The sequence below is a fragment of the Pteropus alecto genome, unplaced genomic scaffold, assembly GCF_000325575.1.
Source record: "Pteropus alecto unplaced genomic scaffold, ASM32557v1 scaffold71, whole genome shotgun sequence".
Classification (NCBI taxonomy): Eukaryota; Metazoa; Chordata; class Mammalia; order Chiroptera; family Pteropodidae; genus Pteropus; species Pteropus alecto.
This window is the reverse complement of record NW_006433024.1, coordinates 5,222,575-5,242,810: the sequence shown is the minus strand read 5'-3', so window position 1 is coordinate 5,242,810 and position 20,236 is coordinate 5,222,575. Positions and strand designations below refer to the sequence as shown.

General features: G+C 34.4%; 1 protein-coding gene across 1 annotated transcript in view; it reads right to left on the bottom strand.

Annotated features, from left to right (window-relative positions):
* ANO3 (anoctamin 3) overlaps positions 1–20,236 on the bottom strand; it is a 330,657-nt gene that overhangs the window by 104,182 nt on the left and 206,239 nt on the right. Inside the window, exon 6 of the mRNA XM_006908142.2 lies at positions 2,477–2,635. Coding sequence (XP_006908204.2) covers positions 2,477–2,635 — 159 coding nt within the window. The remainder of the gene's footprint in view (positions 1–2,476; positions 2,636–20,236) is intronic.

Genomic DNA, 20,236 nt, shown 5'->3' with positions numbered 1-20,236 from the left:
TTTTTTAAATTTTCAGGACTTTCTCTTGCTTGGGCAGACAGAGTTCTGTAGAGCATTTTGGATCAAACTTCATAAGGCTTCTTGTGTCTTTTTAAAGGGAAGACAAACAAATCTCTCCACTCTGCTTAAAAACTAATAACATCTGTGCTGGAGAACTGAGGTAGTAGCTTTAACCCTTTCCATTGTCAGGAAATGAAGCCATTTATCTAATGGGGAGGTAAGTGGGAGAAAAAAGGAGCAGAGACGGGTAACTTGGGCTCAATACAATGGCTACAGTTTGTAGGGATTGTGGATGCCGATGAAATGTGCAGCTGAGGTTGAGTACACCTCCTGCCCTGATGTGCTGAATGTGAGGACCACATCCTAAGCATGTGAATGTGAACTAGTAGAGCTGGAAATGTCAAACTCAGAATGAAAATCCTGTCTGTCCAAGAATAGCAGAACACATATGGACACCATCTTGCTGAGAATCAATTTAGATAAAAATAAAAACAAAACAAAAAAACACAAAACAAACATACATCTTTCAGCAGAGACTAAAGAGTGAGAGCTCAAGAATAAATGGACTTCTTTTTAAAAGCATAATAGGACCTCTTTTGGATAAATGACATCTGGTATTATCTTTGGGGAAAATTTGGGAGAACAAGGGAGAGGAAGACTTAAAAGAGAATCTGGATGTCCTAGCAAGAAAACTAGGTGACGACTGTAAGCCAAATCATACCTCTTTTACAATTAACTGATTTTCACGCTGGAATAACTGGACATCTACATGAAAAAATAAATGAATCTAGACACAAACCTGACACACTTTTTAAAAATTAAGTAAAAATGGATCACAGACCTAAATGTAAAATATAAAATTACAAAACTCCTAGAAAAATAGGAGAAAATTTATATGACCTTAGGTATGATGATGTTTTTTAAGATAACATCAAAGGTACAGTCCATGAAAGAAATAATTGTTATGCTAGACTTGACTAAAATTAAAAACTGCCCTGCAAAAGACAAAGAAGAGAGAATGAGAAGGCAAGCCATAGAATGGGAGAAAATATTTACAAAAGACACATCTAATAAAGGACTATCATCCAAAATATACAAAGATTTCTTAAAATTGCATAATAAAAAAATTAAAATATCTTAACAGACACCTCACCAAATATCTTAACAGACACCTCACCAAATAAGATACATAGATAGCAGATAAATGTGAAAATTTGCTCCACATCATTTGTCATTGGGAAAATGAAAATTTAAAAAATGAAATACCACTATACACTTATCAGAATGACCAATATTCAGAACACTGACAACAGTCAGTTGCAAAGATGTGGATCAATAGGAACTCTTATTCATTGCTGGTGGAAATGCAAAATGGTACAGCCGTTTTGGTATACAGTTTGGAGGTTTCTTACAAACCTGAACATACTCTTACCATACAATCCAATCTTTGATATTTACCCAAAGGTATTGAAATCTATGTCTACACAAAAACCTGCACAAGAATGTTTGTAGACGCTTTATTTGTAATGGCCCAAACTACTTGTAAGCAACCAAGGTGTCCTTCAGTAGGGGAATGGACAGTGGCATAGTACTGTGTACTAAAAAGAAATGAGCTATAAAGCCATGAAAAGACAGGGAGGAACCTTAAATGCATAGTACTCGGTGAAAGATGACAATCTGAAAAGGCTACATACGTATGGTATATACTCTGTGACATTCTGGAAAAGACAAAACTACGGAGACAGTAAAAAGATCAAAGGTTGGGCTGGTGGAGTGATGCATAGGCGGAGCACAGAGACTTTTTACAGCAGTAAGATACTCTGTATAATATTATAATGTGGATACATGTTATTGTATATTTGTCCAAATCCAGAGAACATTAATGGAAACTACGGACTCTGAGTGATAATAATGTGTCAATGTATGTTAACCAGTGGTAACAAATGTGTTACTCTGGTAGGAGATGTTGATAATGGGGAGGCTATGCATGTGTGAGGGTTTGGGGTATATGAGAAACCTCTGTGCCTTCATTTCAATTTGGCTGAACCCCTAAAACTGCTCTAGAAAAATAAAGTCTTTTTTTTTTTAAAAAAAAAAAAGCACAAAAGCAAAAAGATTGGGAAGAAAATCACCCATAGTTGCAATATTAAAATCTAGACATTAACAGTTTGGCAAACTCTCTTCTTTCAACATTCAGTTTTATACTTCACATAGGTATAATTATTCCTTCTTCAATTTTTAAAATTGTAAAAATAGTTATGCCCTTTGAAAAATATTTAAATTTACAGAAATGTGTAGAGTAAAAGGAGGAATGCATATTTAAATGGGACTATACATATGTATTTCTTTTCCATTTGGGAGAAAATAACTGTACATTTTATAAAACCATGTGTTATACACTTCCCATACTAAAACATAGAGATTACATTTCTTGCAGCATGTTATATTAGGTAACTAATATTATTAAAGTGCCTACCTCCTTTTCCAACATCAAGCCTTCTGCTCTGAGGTTCTTTTCAAATGTGTTTCTTTTATCATATTGTATATTTGACTTTCTATAAACCAAGATGTAATCAATCCGCTTTTTGCCATCTTTGAATAGAAGTCCACTGGATGCTATGTAATTCATGTCATTCTGCAAATAAAACAATGATTATTAATAATGAGTTAGACAACATACATTTTGGTTTCAGTCACTTCTGTTTGGATACTGGCAATCCAATATCAAAAAATATGTTTTTTACATTCCAATTATGACATGGGGAAAGGTGATTTTAAAAATCTTCAGTTTACTGTAGGAGACAAGTTAGGCATCAAATGCACAGGTTTTATTCAACAAGGCCCTGTAAAAAAATAATATAGGCTAACATTTGTTGAGTATTTAGTTAATATCAGGACTAGACAAAGTCCTTTACTTTATTGTATTTTATATTCACAACTTGCATTTAAAGATAAAGACATTAAGGTTTAAACAACATAAATATTGAGAGAACAAAAAAACAACATAATTTCCTATATTAAATAACATTCAGACAAAACATTGCTTTCTTAAACCAATGTTCAGTGACAATAAACCAAAGAACAATTCCTGAGCTGCTTGCTCTAAGGAATATTTGCTCCCAAAATATGACTATGATCTAACAAAAACAGGTCCCTTGCTTATCAAGACTGCTTTAAGGCCCTCACATTGCTGTGCCCACAGCTATTTTTCAGACTTTGCCCAATTTTCAACCAAATTCCTGCCTTGCAAGACTTACTTTAAAATCTTCCAGCCCAGATCCTAGAACTCTTTGAAAAACATCACCTTTTTGCAATACTACTAAGACTACACAGGTGATATCCTTATTTGCTATAACTTTAATAAAATCACTTTATTGATCAACAGATTTTCTTCCCCCACCCTCTTTAATTCCCGCCCACCCCACACACACACTTCCCCCCATGATCTATGAATGTTGCCTTTTCCCATTCAGGACTGCATCTCTGAAGGCAAGGCGTCTCCTCCCACGTCCCCCCAGGGCCTGGCGTCCCCCAGAGCTTGCACTCCCAGAGAAATCAGGGGGCCTGGCGCACCTGGAGTATGGTCCATGGCCCCACCTGGGGCGTGAACCCAGGACCTTCTGCGTGTAAAGCAGACATGCTAACCACTACACTATGGAGCCACCTCCTCAATGGGTTTTCTTGATGGTCTTAAAGGAGGCTTTACCAATATTTTGCACAAGATCACTGAAGAAACAGGACTTGAATCCAATTTTGACTCCAGGTTCATGTTCTGAACTATTATATATGTTGGTCTTCTTGTCCCACATTTTCCATCAAACTATTTGAACATCTGCACCAACTCTTTATTCCATTTTTTACATGCAGGCATTTCTTGAGATTCAAAAAATTTCCTAACATTTAGAGAGCTATCTTATAATTTCAGACAAAGGCATCTCAGACTTCTTTGCAGAAGCCTGCTTAAGACACATATGTAGCTCAAGGTAAAAGAAGTGGAACCAGTGAAATCTAGTGGCCAAAGAAATAATGGCCAAGGAATCATCCAGGTGAAGCAATAAAAATGATATCTAAAAGAATGTCTTCTCACAGGGACAGGTTAGGTTGCCTCAGGAGCTCTGGCTTCTTAGAGACAATAGGTTCAAGTGTGTAGATTCAGAGTACTAGCGACTCTACAGCTCAAGGACAAGGAGGCTTTGCACAGCATTTCCTTAATGAAAAAAAAAAAAAAAGATTTCCAGGATTATTTCATTGGGTACCACACAGTGACTAAGTAACCAACTCCAGTGGAGTAGCCAGAGGAAATCTGGAGCCAGCAAGGGTCATATTATTTTGCTAAATTTACCAAAGTCCTCAATCAGAAATGTACAAAATTAGATCATGTCATTAATCTGTAAGTGAACAGCTGATCGACTATCCATTAACTATGATCCTGGGTTAGTAAAATGCAGTTTGATACCTTAAGGTACTGAGATACAAATCAGACAGACTAAACGTGTAATTTAACCTCACTGTTCACATAATCACATTATAAGGTTATTATGACTAAATGAGATAATGCATAGAGCACTCCCAAAGTTGTCTGACTTACCTTATAAAAAAAAATGATAGCTATTAACCCAAGTAAAAAATGTATACCATGTATTAATTTATATTGGAACTTTTCTATTTTCTAATGATCCAAATGAATCCTTTCACTTTTTGGAAAATATCTTTATAAGATAAAGATAGATAGAAACATAAGTAATTCAAAGAATGTTGGTGTGAGTATGTAATTAGAGCAAAGGAAAGCAGGTGTTCTGCACATAGACTTGTGAAACATGATTTACTATGAAGTTAAAAGTGCAATAAATAAATTCATAACCTAATAAATTACTATAAGATAAACACCTCAATGACTACTACCTGTCAATAAAGAACTTCACCAACTCCTGCAGAAGTCTCCCTTATATCCTATCAGGGTACCCTCCACATCCACCTCCCCCAAGGTAATCAAAATCCTATAGTTTATGGCACTACTTTCTCATTTTTCTTAGTTTTATCATCGAAGGATATATCCTTAAACACTACATTTAGTTCTGTCTGTTATCAAGCTTTATATAAATAAGAATAAACAATGAATATTGTTTTGTGTATGGCTGCTTTCACGTAATATTATGGATGTGAAATCCATTCACTCCTAATTTTCATATGTTTGTAGTTCATTTTTTCACTGTTATATTATTATATGACTACGATGAAAAATTTATTTATGCTTTCTCCTAATAATGGATATTTGGGCTGTTTCCAGGCTGAGCTATTACAAGTAAAGCTATAAATAACATTCATGTATATATACTGCAATACACACGTGCATGCATTTCTATCAACTATACCAGTAACACCTAAGTTCCTCCTTTTCCGTAACTTTTAGTCTTTAAAATATTATTATTATTTAGCCATTTGGTTGGAGGAGTGCTTAGTAATAATTTATTGAGATTTCATTTGCATTTCCATGATTACCGATGCCTTTTTCTAATGATATTTTGTCCACAGGCATTCCAAATAACAAGCCCTTTGACATGCATATGTATTCACATTTCAAATGTCTGTCTGTGGCTTGACTATTTTATAATGTCTTGAAATATACAGAAATTCTTAATTATAATAGTCAGATTTATTATTTATTGAGTTTTTATAGTTCATGTTTTTGTTCCTGTTAAAGAAATTTTTACCTATTTTAAGGTCATGAAAATATTCTCTTCCATTATTTTCTAGAATATTTATTGTTTGTCTTTTAACATTTAGATTCAAAGTCTACTAGAATTGATCTTGTTGTATAAGACGTGTGGTAGGGGTCACATTTTATTATTATTTCTATGTGCTTATCCTATTATTCAGCACCCTGTATCAAAAGATGTTTCCCCATTGTAGCTGTCCTGCCTTTGTCCTATATGGGAATACTGAATATTACAAAGATGTTTCCCATTAAAAATTTATTTGTGGAATGCTCACAGTTCATTCGCCAACTCTTTAATTGTTGAGAGTCTATTGTACAAATAAAGTTATAATAAACATTCATCTGAATATCTTGCAGTACACAAAAAAGTTCATGCATTTCTATCATTTCATGCATTTCTAGGTACGTACCTAGGAGAAAAATTGTTGATTCATAGGAAATGCTTACTTTCAACTTTAGGAGTATATTGATCTTGATGTAAAATAGAGACTATTGTGTACAGGCCCTGATGCAATTTCTGGTGTCTTATTAAAATTTCATGGAACATGGTTATTTACAGACGGAATCTTCTTGGTTACCAATTACTGCCTTGTGCTTAAAAAAAAAAAGACTTATTTTGTCATAGTTTATAGCATCCCAGTATTCATGAGTCTAAGTGCTGCCTGTATCTGCTCCTACACGATACTCCTTTTACCCAAATTTTGGTATTCAGAATGCAACCAATTATTGCCACACCCATTTACTGTATATTTCTGTTTCTGTTTGAATTTAGAGAGAAAGGAATGGCAGAGGGAGCAGGGTGTGACCGTGGCCTGCTCAGAAGACTGCTCCTATTTAGAGAGGCAGTGGATGCTTAGTTTCCTTGACCATGTGGCCCGGAAGCCCAAAGATAAGGACAAACAGTGGGCCAGATTAGTCCAACTTTCCTCTGGAATCTGGTGGACACCACATTAATTTCAGTTAATAAGGCCAAGTGTCTGTGTACCAGGCTTGTGTTCTCAATCTTATTTTACCAAATCTTCAAATAATGAAAATCGTTTACATTGGTTCCCAGTGGTGGTGTTTGTGGGTGTGTGTGTGTGTTTCTGTATCTTCTTTTGGCAATCTTTAAGGGCAAATTAGGAGATAGCAATCTGGACACTGTTAGTCTGAGGCCATGTTTTACCCGGAAGTTCTAGTTTTACACTTTTTAATTGGAGAAACATACAAACAGCTTTGCTATGTAACTTTAATTTATCTCAGAGTTAATGTCGATCCACAAAATAGCTCTTGTTATTAACAAAGAAAAAAAAGCTATTCAATTTTTTCTATTTCAGACAAATGAGAAACACTTTTGTCAACAAAATCACATATTTACAACGACAAAAACAATACCTATTAAAATCAAACAGAAAACATCATACACTGTGGTTCGAAAGAAATTCTAGACATGGGTGGAAATTTAGTAAGTGCTACTGAATTAATTAAAATTCTGCTGTTTTTTTTTTTCCTGTCAGAGAAACTTTTCATTTTAAAATAATACTTAAAGGAGAATAATGTGTTAATTTTCTAAGTGTCCTGGTAGATAATAGAGTATATTAATGCTTATATATTTTAATGTACCTTATTTCAAGCTTATTTCAAACTTAACTTAAAATATGCTAGTAATGTAATTACTATACAAATTTTCTTATGCAAATCATCTTTAATTATGAATCTTAGAAATCTAAAAAAAAATCTGACCTCAGTACTATATAGGTGTGGGCTTCACTGCTGATAAAAATCTGGCAAGGTCTGTCGTCTCCTTAACAGAACATCAACCCTACCTGTAGAGCACATGGTCTTCAGAAACACAAATCCTCTAAATCACTAACTATGGAGTTCTCTTATCAGCTGGCAGAATCTCTAAGTGATTATATTTCAGCTCCAATTACAATCTGCTGAAGAAAACTGCTATTTGAGAAAGTAATTAATAAAGTAATATTTTAAAAAGTAATAATACTAAGCTAAGCAGACACCAAGTACTCTGACACACTTTGCATATAACACATATCATGCTCACATAAACTGAGAGATAAATACTTTTTTCATTTTCATAGATGCTAAAATTGAGACATACTTTAAAATACACAGAAAGCTCTTTACATTCTATACATTCTCAATTACTGCTGAGATATAATACTAAACTACACTGGAAAGCATAATACAGTTTATATTGCTGTTATGATTACCGCTGAAGTTGCTGCTTGTGGAAATGCAGAATTTTTAATAAAATTTTTAAATCATTTTATATATAATTGATTCAACAGTCATATCTATAGCTAACATTTATTAAAGGCTTTCTATATGTTAAGCACTTAGCTAAGCAAATTATATGTCAACTAATTCAATATTTATAAGAACCTGATATATCAGTTCTTATTAGCCCAGTTACTTATATAAAGCAACAGTGCCCAAGGTCAGTGAGCCAGCCAGATGGAGAGCATGGATTAGAATCCAGGTAGTCTGACTTGAAGCATCAGCCCTAAACATTGTATTTTACAATCTCTCTGTGTTCAATGAGAGGCTATTCCTATTTTCATTTTACTATCTGTACCCCTGACTCTATTTTAAGTGTATATATTTCATAAGTGTGGCATGGTACTAATTAAAAATCATTATTGACCATAGAATTCAGTCAATAGACAATAATCAATTGACAATTAACAAAAACAAAGGTATTGATTTCATTTTCCCTCAGAGGCAGTGATATCTTGGCAACAAGTCCTCTATAATGTGATCTTCTTACTATTTAGCAGGCAATGCCACAGACTTTGAAAAAAAGTGTTTAAAGATTCACAAAATAGTATATCACTGAAGGAACCTGTCAACCGCACCTTATCATAAAACCACAGAAGGCTCCCTCTAAGGCCTGGCAGGATAATGGTATACACGGAGCTTAGCGCATAGAAGGGAGAGAAGTTGCTGATTATTTTTTCAAAGGCACAGCTACGGAAAAAGAGTGGGCTGAAAGCAGAATTCCGAATTCAGACATAAAGCTTCTTCTCTTGTAGTGGTCCAAGGGCAACTTGTCCTATCTGGGATTTGCACAGGGATTCACTTCTTCTCCCTTTTACTTGACACTTAGTGGATGTGCAAGCTGTGCAGCTCTGTGTAACCCTTAGATTAAGGGATGAGGTTTGAAGAAGCAGGGTAGGGCCTTTTCTGTCTCATTCACTGGTTTTGCTTTTTGGAAGTACAGGGAAGGAGGCAAACTACTGCCCCCTACCCTGACCTAAAGGCAGGTGCAGATGGATTCTGCAGCCTCGCCCGTCCACAGGATAAGTAATTGATGAGACAAAGCTGTTTGCTCCAAATGGTAGCTTCAAAATGGCATATATATGAACAACAAAAACAAAACACTAACAAAGCACCATAGACATTCCAGGCCTCATGCCAGTCTTGACCCACATCTAATTCTTGAGTTTCACTCTCCCAGGAAGAAGACTTTTAAAGGAATAGAGGCACTCGGGAATGGGTAGGACTTAACATGCTTGTTTTCCTTATTGCTTGGTAACTTCACAGAGCTCAGTTTCAATGTTTATTTTTAAATCATATTAAAATTTTAAGAGCTTTAAAAATGACCGAGTTGCCAAGTGAACGAAGCCAGTCTGAACAGCAGGAGGCAGGGATCATTTAGGCCATCCTAGAGTCTGTTGCAGTAAGGTTTATGGATTAGATAAAAGTTAAATCATTGGTTTAAAAGATTTAAAGGTTGATTTAAAAAAAAAAAACATCTTATGAAATACAGTATGAGAGAAGCAAGGCTTATGGTCTTGTTCACCAAACTCCTCAATAGAACTGGGGAATAACTTATCAGTTTGGAAAATGTCACAACAGAAGAAATAAAAAAAGAAAAATACCATGACAGAAGAAATAAAAATAGAGGGAAAAAGATGGAAATGAAGGGATCTAGGTTTTACTCATGGTTCTACCTCGGCTGACATGTCTTTAGACAACCGGCTTCTCCTCCTTGTCACTCAATTCTCCTACCATGAGTCAAAGTGTAGGTGCTATTACAAGTCAAGGATTCTTGTAACTCTGACATTCCACAATGTTCTTCTTTTCCCCAAATGTTTCTCCAAGAGGCTGTTTTCTAAGATCTCTCAAATCTTTCAACTAACTCTGGCTAGAGTTTTTATTTCTGTAAAGAATGATGTTCACATAAATATCTGGCAGCTGAATTCACTCTCTAAAGTGCTCCAAAGGTCTTTTCAGGGAAAACTGTCAATGACAATTGAGATCTGTTTTACCTCTACCTGAATAAGCACCATTAACATCACGAGGGAGAAAATAGAAGACAAGGGCTTCTCTTATTCCAAAACGAAAAGCAAATCTCTGATCTAATTCAATGTTATCAAATTTCACAAATCAACTGGAATACAAAGCACATAGTCTGGAATGTGGCACACTTTTTTGACCAATGAAATAAAGTTTGAAGAAGAAAATGAAGAGATGTAACATCCTTTAAGTGAAATTTAGCGTCAAGTTTTAGAGGCAAGGCATAAAAACAAGAGCAGGGTTGTGATTCCAGCAACAGAACAAACAACATAATTTCAAAATCCTCATGCAATAGAACACCTAGAAATAACTGATAAAATAAAACATACATATTTTGAAATGCATAGAAGAAGTAGCAAGAAAGTATGTAAAGCTCTAGCTTCCAGGTAGAAAAAAAGAAGTAAAAAACCACAAAACATGCAGGCAAGTTGATAATGTGGCTGCTAGGTAGGATCTAAAAATAAGTAACAAAAAGTAACAATAGTGAAAACAAACATTTATAAATTTAAAAATAAAACTTCTGAATACATAATAAGCTAAAGAAGTAAAGTGCAATGAAAACTAAAAAATATTGAAAGTGAAAATATGGTCTCTACAAAATTATGCTGATTCAGATGAACTGTATATCCATATGAAAAGAAAGTTTGAATCCTTTAAACTTTATTCCAACATCATTTCTAGTCCAGAAATAAACCCATATGTTTATGACCAATTGACTTGTTAAGAAGAGCACTAAAGAAATTCAATAGGGAAAAATGGTCTTTTCAACAAATGGTGCAGAACTGTATATCAACCTACATGCAAAACAAGTTGGATCTCTACTGAAATGACACACAAAAATTTACTCAAAATGAATCAAAGACCTAAATGTATTAGAAGAAAACTATAAAATTATTACATTAAAACATATGGTAAATATTTGGGACCCTGGGTTATGTAATGATTTCAGATATAACTCCAATAGCACAAGTAACAAACCAATCAACAAACAAAAAAACCAGATAATTAGGTCTATATTAAAACTAAACATGTTCATGCTGCAAAAAATACCATCAATAAAGTGAAAAGGCAAACCACAGGATGGGAAAAAAAGGTAAAGGATTTAAATAGAGATTTCTCCAAAAAATATATACAACTGGAGAAAGAGCACAAATTTTCTCAAAATAATTAAAATCGTTAGTAAAATGCAAGTCAAAACCACAGTGAGATACTACTTTTCACCCATAATGATGGCTATAATCAAAAAGACAAAAATTCAGCCAGCATTGGCAAGAATGTGGATAAACTGGAATCCTCAGACATTGCTAGAGGGGATGTGAAGAAGCTTTGGAAAACAGTTTGGAGATTATTCATAACATTAAACATAGACCTATCACAGCACCAATTTAACTCCTAGGTATATATCCAAGAGAAAAGAAAATACACGTCCATATAAAACTTATACATGAACATTCATAATAGCATTATTCATAATAGTAAAAAAGAAGAAAAAATGCAATGTCTGCCTTATGAATACATGAATAAAATGTGGTATATTCATATGATATAATATTATCAGGCATTAAAAAAGAATTAAATATTAACATGTACTACAATATGATAAACATTGAAATTTTACACTTCAGGAAGCTAGTCACAGAAGACCTTATATTTTTTCATTTATATGAAATTCAATAGTAGGAGAATATAAAGAGAAAGAATATAGATAGATTAATCATATCCCAGGGCTGGAGGAGGAATGGGTGGAGTAGAAATTAACTGCTAATGAGTACGGGGTTTCTTTTAGAGGAGATAAAATGTTTTAAAATGATATTATGGTGACGGTTGTACAACCTTATAATAAAAACATATTGAATTGTACATTTTAAATGGGTGATAAATTGTATGGTATGTGAATTTTATCTCAATAAATCTCAAAAAATCAATAAAAGATGAAGTATACATAAAATATTGCTTCTGAAAGCTAACAAAAACTCAGAGTAGTGAATAGTTCTTAAACAGAACACAGAAAGAAAAAGATGGATAAATTTGCCTACAGTACATGTAAAAGCAAAGTTTCTGTTCATTACAGGAAGACTCGTTATTATAAATCTCACATTCACCTACAAAGCTGATATAATTTAAATGAAGATCTCAACAGAGCTTTCTGTGTATGTATGCAACTTAACAAGGTAATTCTAGTATTTATATGAAAGACCAAAGTATTATTGATAGGAAATTTTTGAAAAAGAACTAGGTAAGTGGGCTTAGCCTTTAAAATATCAATATTTATTACAATTCTATAGGAATTAAGGCAGCACAGTATTCATGCAGGAATAGACAATATTAGATACACAATAGAAATCCCAGAAAAAGACCTATACATATGTGACTGAGATGGAATTACAAATCCGTGTACTCATTATGGATAGGATGAACTATTTAATTAGTGGCACTACGAAAATGTTATTTTCATGGAAAAAAAAAGACACAATACACAAAAAGGAAAAAAAAAAGAAAGAACTAAAGACAAATATGAAAAGAAAATTTTTTTAAATTTTAGAATAAAATGTAGAAGGCTGTTTTTATGGTTTTGGTTGAAAAGTAGTTTTGTCTATGTGTTTGTTCTTAACATGAAAAAAAAAAAAAGCACCAGCACCTGTAATAAAGGTAAAACTGTGATAAATACAACTATATTCGAATAAAACTTCTGTTTATTAAAAGATATAAAGAATGCGAAATGTGAGCTGTAATGATATTTCCATAAAACAGAAATAAAGGATTAGTCTCCAGAATATATAAGTAACTCCTCTTAATCAATGAGGCAAATAATCCAATAGAAATAAAAATGCGATGATATTAATAGATATTTACCATAGGGGAAAAGAAGTTGCATTATCTGGAACAGAAAAGGATTAGAAACAAATAAAACTTTCCATCAACCAGAAAGTAAATAGTGTTGATACAAATAATGCCACTTGTTTTACAGTCATACAATGGACTACTATGTATGAAGGAGCCCTTAAAGAGTTGTTCAACTTTTTAAGAAGTGATGTAAAATACATGAAATATTCTTCATAGTTTAAAAATCTGCAAACCAATGTTTCATATTGTTTAAGCATATGTCATATGTAGTAAAAATATAAAAACAATCATAAGAAAACTAATCACCAAAATCAGAATAGTGGTTAATTCTGCTGAGACAAACTGATAAAAGGATCGGAGAGTGTTACATAGGAGTCTTCGATTTTGTCTGTGATATTTTATTCTGAAACAAATACGGCAAGCAATTCAGATCCAGCTAAGCTCAGTGTTGGACACAGCTGGTTACAACTAAATATGGTCTAATAATACAGTTTTTAATATGCCCTAAATATTCATAATAACACTAATTTGAAAGGTCAGCATTGCTGTTGACCTTTGAAATCGACAATTGTGGATTGTATATTTGTTTCGCTGTTAAAATCTTACTTATAACTTAAGCGTCAGTCTCTTCACCTGCATAACGGGGGCAATAACAACTTTGTGTGACTATTTTAAGAATTAAATAAGTTGAACACTGAAACATAAAATAGTATACACACCATAGTCAAAGACCTTTAAACAGTAAAACTTACATTTTAATCATGGTCACTAAAAAGTATATTTCCTTCAGTTGACTATACTTCAACCCACATCATCATTTAAAAAATGAAATACAGTAAAATAAGCTTATTAGAGATATTAAACTGGACATATTAGGTCATTGGTGATTCAGAAAGGATACCATGAGGTCTAAGGGGCATCAATGGGAGCAAACGATCACATTAGACCTCATGTACCAAAGAGACATGAACCCTGTCAGCCTCCATGTCAGCCTCCACATCAGCTACCTGAGACAACTCTCTACATTACTCTACAAACACCCACCCAGAAGTTATTCTGCACTTGTCAGTGTTCAATTGGAAATACAAAGAAAATATACTTAAGAATTTACTGAACGTTTGAAAATGAAGATTTTCAGACTAAAAGATCAAATTTAAATGCAAAACAGAATCAAATGTCATTTTTATTATAAAGGAGTTTAAAAAATGAACTTTGTAGGGAATCTGAAAAAAATCAGTAACACTGCTTGAATGCCACATCGATTACTTGTAATATCAGTGTAATTACTTGTAACATGAATGCATGAATGCCATATGCTTATACAGAGCTCTCAAAACAGAACAAAACAAGAGTGTTCATAAAAAGGGCCACTTGATTTCCAACGTGTGTTTGGGAAACTAATTTAAAATACTGGTAATCATACAAGTCCAATGAATATATTCCTAAAAAAATGCTGTGCTATTTCCAGGTATTCAGATCAATCTGTCTCATGAAAACAAGTAAAAATTACGCAAAGCAAAATCTTAAAAAGCATTAAAGAATTCACAAGGTAGTGAGGAATTGCTAGGTCAAGCCCAGGACACAGCGGGAATCAGAAATGGAGAGGTAAACAGCATACCTGTATATCTAGGTTGCTTTTACCAAGGACATTCACAGATCCTGCAAATGCAGGCTATTGTATTAGCACTTTTCTGTGTGCTGGGTGCCAGGAATACAATGGTGACTAAGCCAGACAGCCCCGTCTGCCCAAGATATTTTTAGGACACCTCAGTAGTGAGTGTATTTGAAATATGAAGACACTCCCTTGTTTTGGCTCTAGATTTCATAATACGAAACACAAGCAGATGCCTAAAAAAAGAAAAAAAAATGGGTAAGCTCAACAGAGAAAGGTCAAAATCTACAAGGGCAGGTTGAATTCATCTACATTTCTGCTGCAAAATAAAAATGTCAAGTCAAAATACAGAATGGGGAAAAACATCCCTGAAACATGGGAATGGCCTAGTACATTACCCTGGCCAAAGGCTACTGTTTCACTTCAATATTTAACTTGAAATGGCAGACCTTCGGTACAGGGTATCAAAGTTTCTGGCACTGAATAACTGCTTAGTATTGTCATCTGTGTCCTTGACCGTACGTGAAATTAGGGTACTTCACATATACTTCAAGGCAAACTATTCTAAACTCTTAGGTGTTTATCATTAATCAGATACTCCAAGAAAGCAGAGAACAAAGTCTTCCATAACTTTCAGACTGAGATGAATTTGATCTGATCAGAAATGTATTGGCTCCTGCAGAAAAGATGAGACCTAGGCTGTGTTCCTTACATTTGCAGAAAATTTCTTTTCATGACCCAGCAGTCCTATGTTACTCTTTCTTTCTCCTTAAAAGCTCTATTAATAAGACAAGAACCTCTTGAGACCCAGCAAGAGAAGGATTATCAAACAACTCTGTTTGCTAAAATCATAAGGCAGATGACTTTATCACATTGGCTACAAGTAATCTACTCATAGTAAAAATATATCAAGTCATGATGGAAACTTTGGAAAGCTGGCATTGAAAATGTACAATGCAGTATTAATGGCTATTTTACCACAAACTTAGTTCTTTCCAGTACTAGAATTGCTCATACTGTTAAAAGTTAGACATTTTAAAGATATAGAAAGATGAACTCTATAAGTTCCCATGGATGTCAATTATGACTGTGACCCTGGCTGTTTGTACTCATATAAGCTTCTCCAGTGTTGGTAGTTTAGTTTCCTAAACTGTAGAAGAATAGGTCAAGATAAAAAATGGCTTTTAATTATTCTTGGGTAATAGGCAATATCCCAAGGGGAAAAAAAAACACACATTCTTACATATTTATATAATTATGTATGCGTGTAATTTCAGAGAGTTCATGGATTCCCTGGAGTTCACGTGGGAGCCCTACAGCGCTCCCTGGACACCAGGCTAAGAACTTCTGGCTGTTCCTATAAGCAGCCTGAGGTGACCTCTGAAAATGGTTCCCTACTCACTTGACCCAAAAAATCCCATAAAATCATGCAAATCAAATCTTCAAATTTTCATGTTCACTTTAAGAACACTTGTGAAACTGCCCAGGCCATCAAGGGTATGCGTATCTGAAAAGCCACCAAGTATCTGAAGGATGCCACTTTACAGAAAAAAATGTGTGCCATTCCCTCATTACAATGGGGGAGTTGGTAGGTATGCCCAAACAGTCGGGGAGACACGGGGACCAAAAAGAATGCTGAATCTATGCTGCACATGCTTAAAAATGCAGAGAGAAGTGCTGGACTTAAGGGTTTAGATGTAGACTCTCTGGTCACTGAGCACATCCAGGTGAACAAAGCCCCCAACATGCAGCACAGAACTGACAGAGCTCGTGGGCAGATGAACCTGGCTGCAAACTCCCCCTGCCACACAGAGATGATCCTCACCAAACAAGAGCAGATTGTTCCTAAACCAGAAGAGGAGATTGCACAGATGGAAAAGTTATCTGTCCCAGAAGAATCTGAAGAAACAAAACTTATGCCCCGGGAGTAAATTGAGCATTAAATAAATGTTAATAAAAGTAAAAGTAAGAAAAAGGAAGAGGAAGAAGAGAAGGAAAGGAAAGGAAAGGAGAGGAAAGGAGAGGAAAGGAATGAGCTTCTGGGTCAGGCAGTCCCAAAATGCTCTCAGTCTAAGAACAGTTGCCTCTGTAAACCAAGCCCTCCTCAGTGAGCCTTGGTATAAAGGAGTAGGATCTCTTACCGGGCAAATCCTCAAAATACTAAGGAAGACCCACAGCTAAACTAACAATGCAGCCCTTTGACTTCATAAGAAAAAGGGGCATTCGAGATGGTATTGGACAGTTCCTTTTCATTTACTAGTCATCCCTTTTTGTAGACTATGAACGACCAATATGACATATTGTGTTTGAAACCTAGGTAAGTGTAGGCATTCATATTTCTTTAATTTTGTGAAGATATTATGACTTGTAGTTGGGGTATCATAGACGAAGATCCACTTCTACTTCTTATCTTGTGTTACTGTGCACAAATATTTAGTTAATATTTCAATATCTTTATTTATAAAATGGTAATAATAGGGCCTATTTATTTTCCTGAAAACCTGTGCAGATGGGGCCTGATGTGTGTAAAAGAACTAGCAAGACTGCCAGACCTCTTAGGTGCTAGGTAAATGACAACTGTCATCTGGAAAGTGATTAGACAAGGTACAATATGGCACTGTTTCTCAAACTTTAAAATATATGTTTATTTTGCCATAGCCACAGATCACCCATTTAATATTTTTCTTCAGATTTCACTTTCTTAAAAAAATATAGCCTTTGTCAAAATATGTTAACCAAAAAATAACAAGTTTAGCATGCTTGTTGTTTTTCTAACACATTAAAATAAAGTCATGTTTAATAAAATTTTTAAATTGTTACTGTGAAGCTGAAAATTATTTTGAAAACTATGCTCTGGCAAACATGTAGCTATGAGAAGCCACTAAACCTTAGCTTAAATTACACCTAATCTATATTTATTATTTTCCCTGGCCAAGAGCAAGACTTGAGCCAAGGTGGTTGGAGTTTTGAAGTTGGAAAGAGAAGGAAATGCCCTGCGGAGGCCAGGTAGCAATACCTTAGGCATCCGATGTTCAGTCAGTGAGTTACAGAACCTGAAGGCTGTGAGCAAAGAAGCAAAGAAGGACGAGAGAAGGAGGCCAGGACAGAAGATGCTTGTATTTAAGTGATCTCAGGTCCAGAAGTGGACTAGCTTGTGTCGTTTTTTTAGTTTGTAAAAGCTGCGTCTTTATTTAACGGCTGAACTATTTTAAAGCTGGTAAAAAGTAATAGATAATTCATCACTTAAAGTAGAAACAAAAACAATGCTGGCTTGGTCAGGATAATAGCTTGAAAAGCAGAAAAACTGGGTCTTTGATGATGATTTAGTGATGGAAATCTTTTATAATGTACCTCTGTTTAAAAGCTAAGTGCAAGGTTGTAATTCCATAAAGGATTTGGGAGACCATTAAAACACTGCTTATCTATTAGCCAATATTGACCCTAGAGCTGCCCAGAGCAGTACTTATCCAGCATGTTTCTGCATAAAAAGTGAAAAAAAAAAAAGAAAAAAAAAGTCAATAATCAAGGCTGGAGACAAATCACATCTCATTAAAGCCAGATAACTAAAACTCAGTGGTGCAACTTTCATTAACTTAAAATGTACACACACACACACACACACACACACACACCCTTATTGTACTACTTTAAGCTACATGTTGGAGAAACAAAGACATCTATCATTCAACAGACCTCTTTTTTTATGCCTACTTTGCCCCAGATACTTGTTCAACTGACTTGGCATAGAGAGTAGAAAAGCAATTTGGAAAATAAAATGAGTACTAAAGTGAAGTCCTGTATGCTCCAGTTTGAACAAAACAAGTTTATTAAGCACCTACTGTATGCTAAAAATTGTGTCTTTTTCTTTACCTTAGTTCTCTCTTTCCATCGTATGGGAGCCAGTGCAGCCTAGAATTAAATGTTTATCTTTTGAGATAAACAGATCTGGATTTGAACTCTGAATCTGCTTCTTAACTAGGTATATGCACCTGGATTTTTCTAATCTATGCAGAGTTTCAAAGTTGCTTTTCAACATCCTGCTATTAAAACCACCATGGTATAGAAATAAAGGAAATAAAAATGCAATGGTGAAAGATTGGGCTAAAAGGTTGTTCTGACTGATTTTTTGGAGACTTTGGAAGCCAAACAATTTTAAGTCACAAGAGTCCTTACAAATCAGGTTGGGGTAGGCAGGGCTGTGGCAACTGAACTAACAGTGAACTAAGAGCACACAGCATTAGAAATGACTCTTAATAACAGTATTCAACATATATTTAAATAATGCTATTTTATTTCCACTAAAAGCTTTCCCTCCTGTCTTCTTGTTTTGACCCAGTACCACTTTAAGAGCCTATTAAAGAAAAATGACAGATTCCAAGGTCCAAGTGCATCAAGAGTAGTAGTTTCTCTAATCTTGCCCATGCTGCTTTACATTCATTAATGGAAAACATTTTACCTAAGTGTCAAAAATGCCAATAGCCTCTGCTGAACTCTAAGATCTCATGTCAGGATGAGAAATCTCTTGAAGGAAACATCCTGCATTACCTTCTTGTTATCAAAAACCAATGGCTTACCTAAGGACTAGGATGAAAATTTACATCTATAAACATCTAAACATTTTGAACACTCTGGTGAGCATTTACAGGTTTTGAAAATACTGCTTTCCAATGCAGCGACACCAAAGAGGAAAGCATAAATATAGTTATAGAAAATGTCAATCCAGAGGACTCTATTTAGGTATCCTAAAAACATTCCATTCTCACTACTTAATCCCCCTTGTGATTTTTTAAAATAAATTTCCTAAAGAATATTTGCTTTATTGATGCATACATGTCTTTTAAAAAGAATTTAGATAGATCTTTTAGACAATACAATGAAATAAATACAAATGGAACTTCATATGCATATATAAACTTTCATTATATATAGATAGGAAAACATCTAAAGTCAGATAATTTCTCAGGAAATTTTCCTAGATACACATATCAAATATCTGTATTTAACTTACTCTAAGTGCCTTAGCTGCTGCACATAACGATCTAGTCCAGACTCTGTATTTCTGCTAAAGCTGCTCTTCCAATTGTCCCTACCCTTTCTCTGCTCTTAACAATAGCATTTTTCAACAATCCTTTTATTTTTCCCAATTTTGTTTTCTTTTCCCAATAATGCATGATCAATATAAAATAAAGAGAAAGTGAAAGTATTTCTAGAGATAAAAGCTCAGAGATAATTGCTATTACAAGTTCAGAGTTTTATTTTCTCCTTGCTCTCCCCAAAATATAGATGTAAATATATATGTGTATGCATATATACTCTATATGATATGTAATATTTCATACATAATGCGAACACACACAGAGTTATATGTACTGTTATAAAATCTGTTCTTATTCAACTGTACATCCTAGATATCTATATTAATCAAGACTCTTTCAGTTCCAAAGTACAGAAGAAACCCAAACAAGCCAGACAACCATAACTTCCCCCAACCCCAAAAGGCTTTTTCTGTTCATACAGTAAACATTATTTAGCTCTCTACCTATAAAAATTCCAGGAGTTGAGCTATTTAGCTTTAAGAACAGCTGGTTCTGGATATTATTCAAATGCAGTTTCTCATCTCTACTATTATATCTCCGCTAGTATATCTCTACTCTCTCTCCATCTTTTAATTGTTTTTGTTTATTTGCTTTTGCATTTGTCTTTTTCTATTTGTCTCATTATTTCCTCCTAAAAATAACCTTTTCCCTGTATTTGGGAGGGAGCAT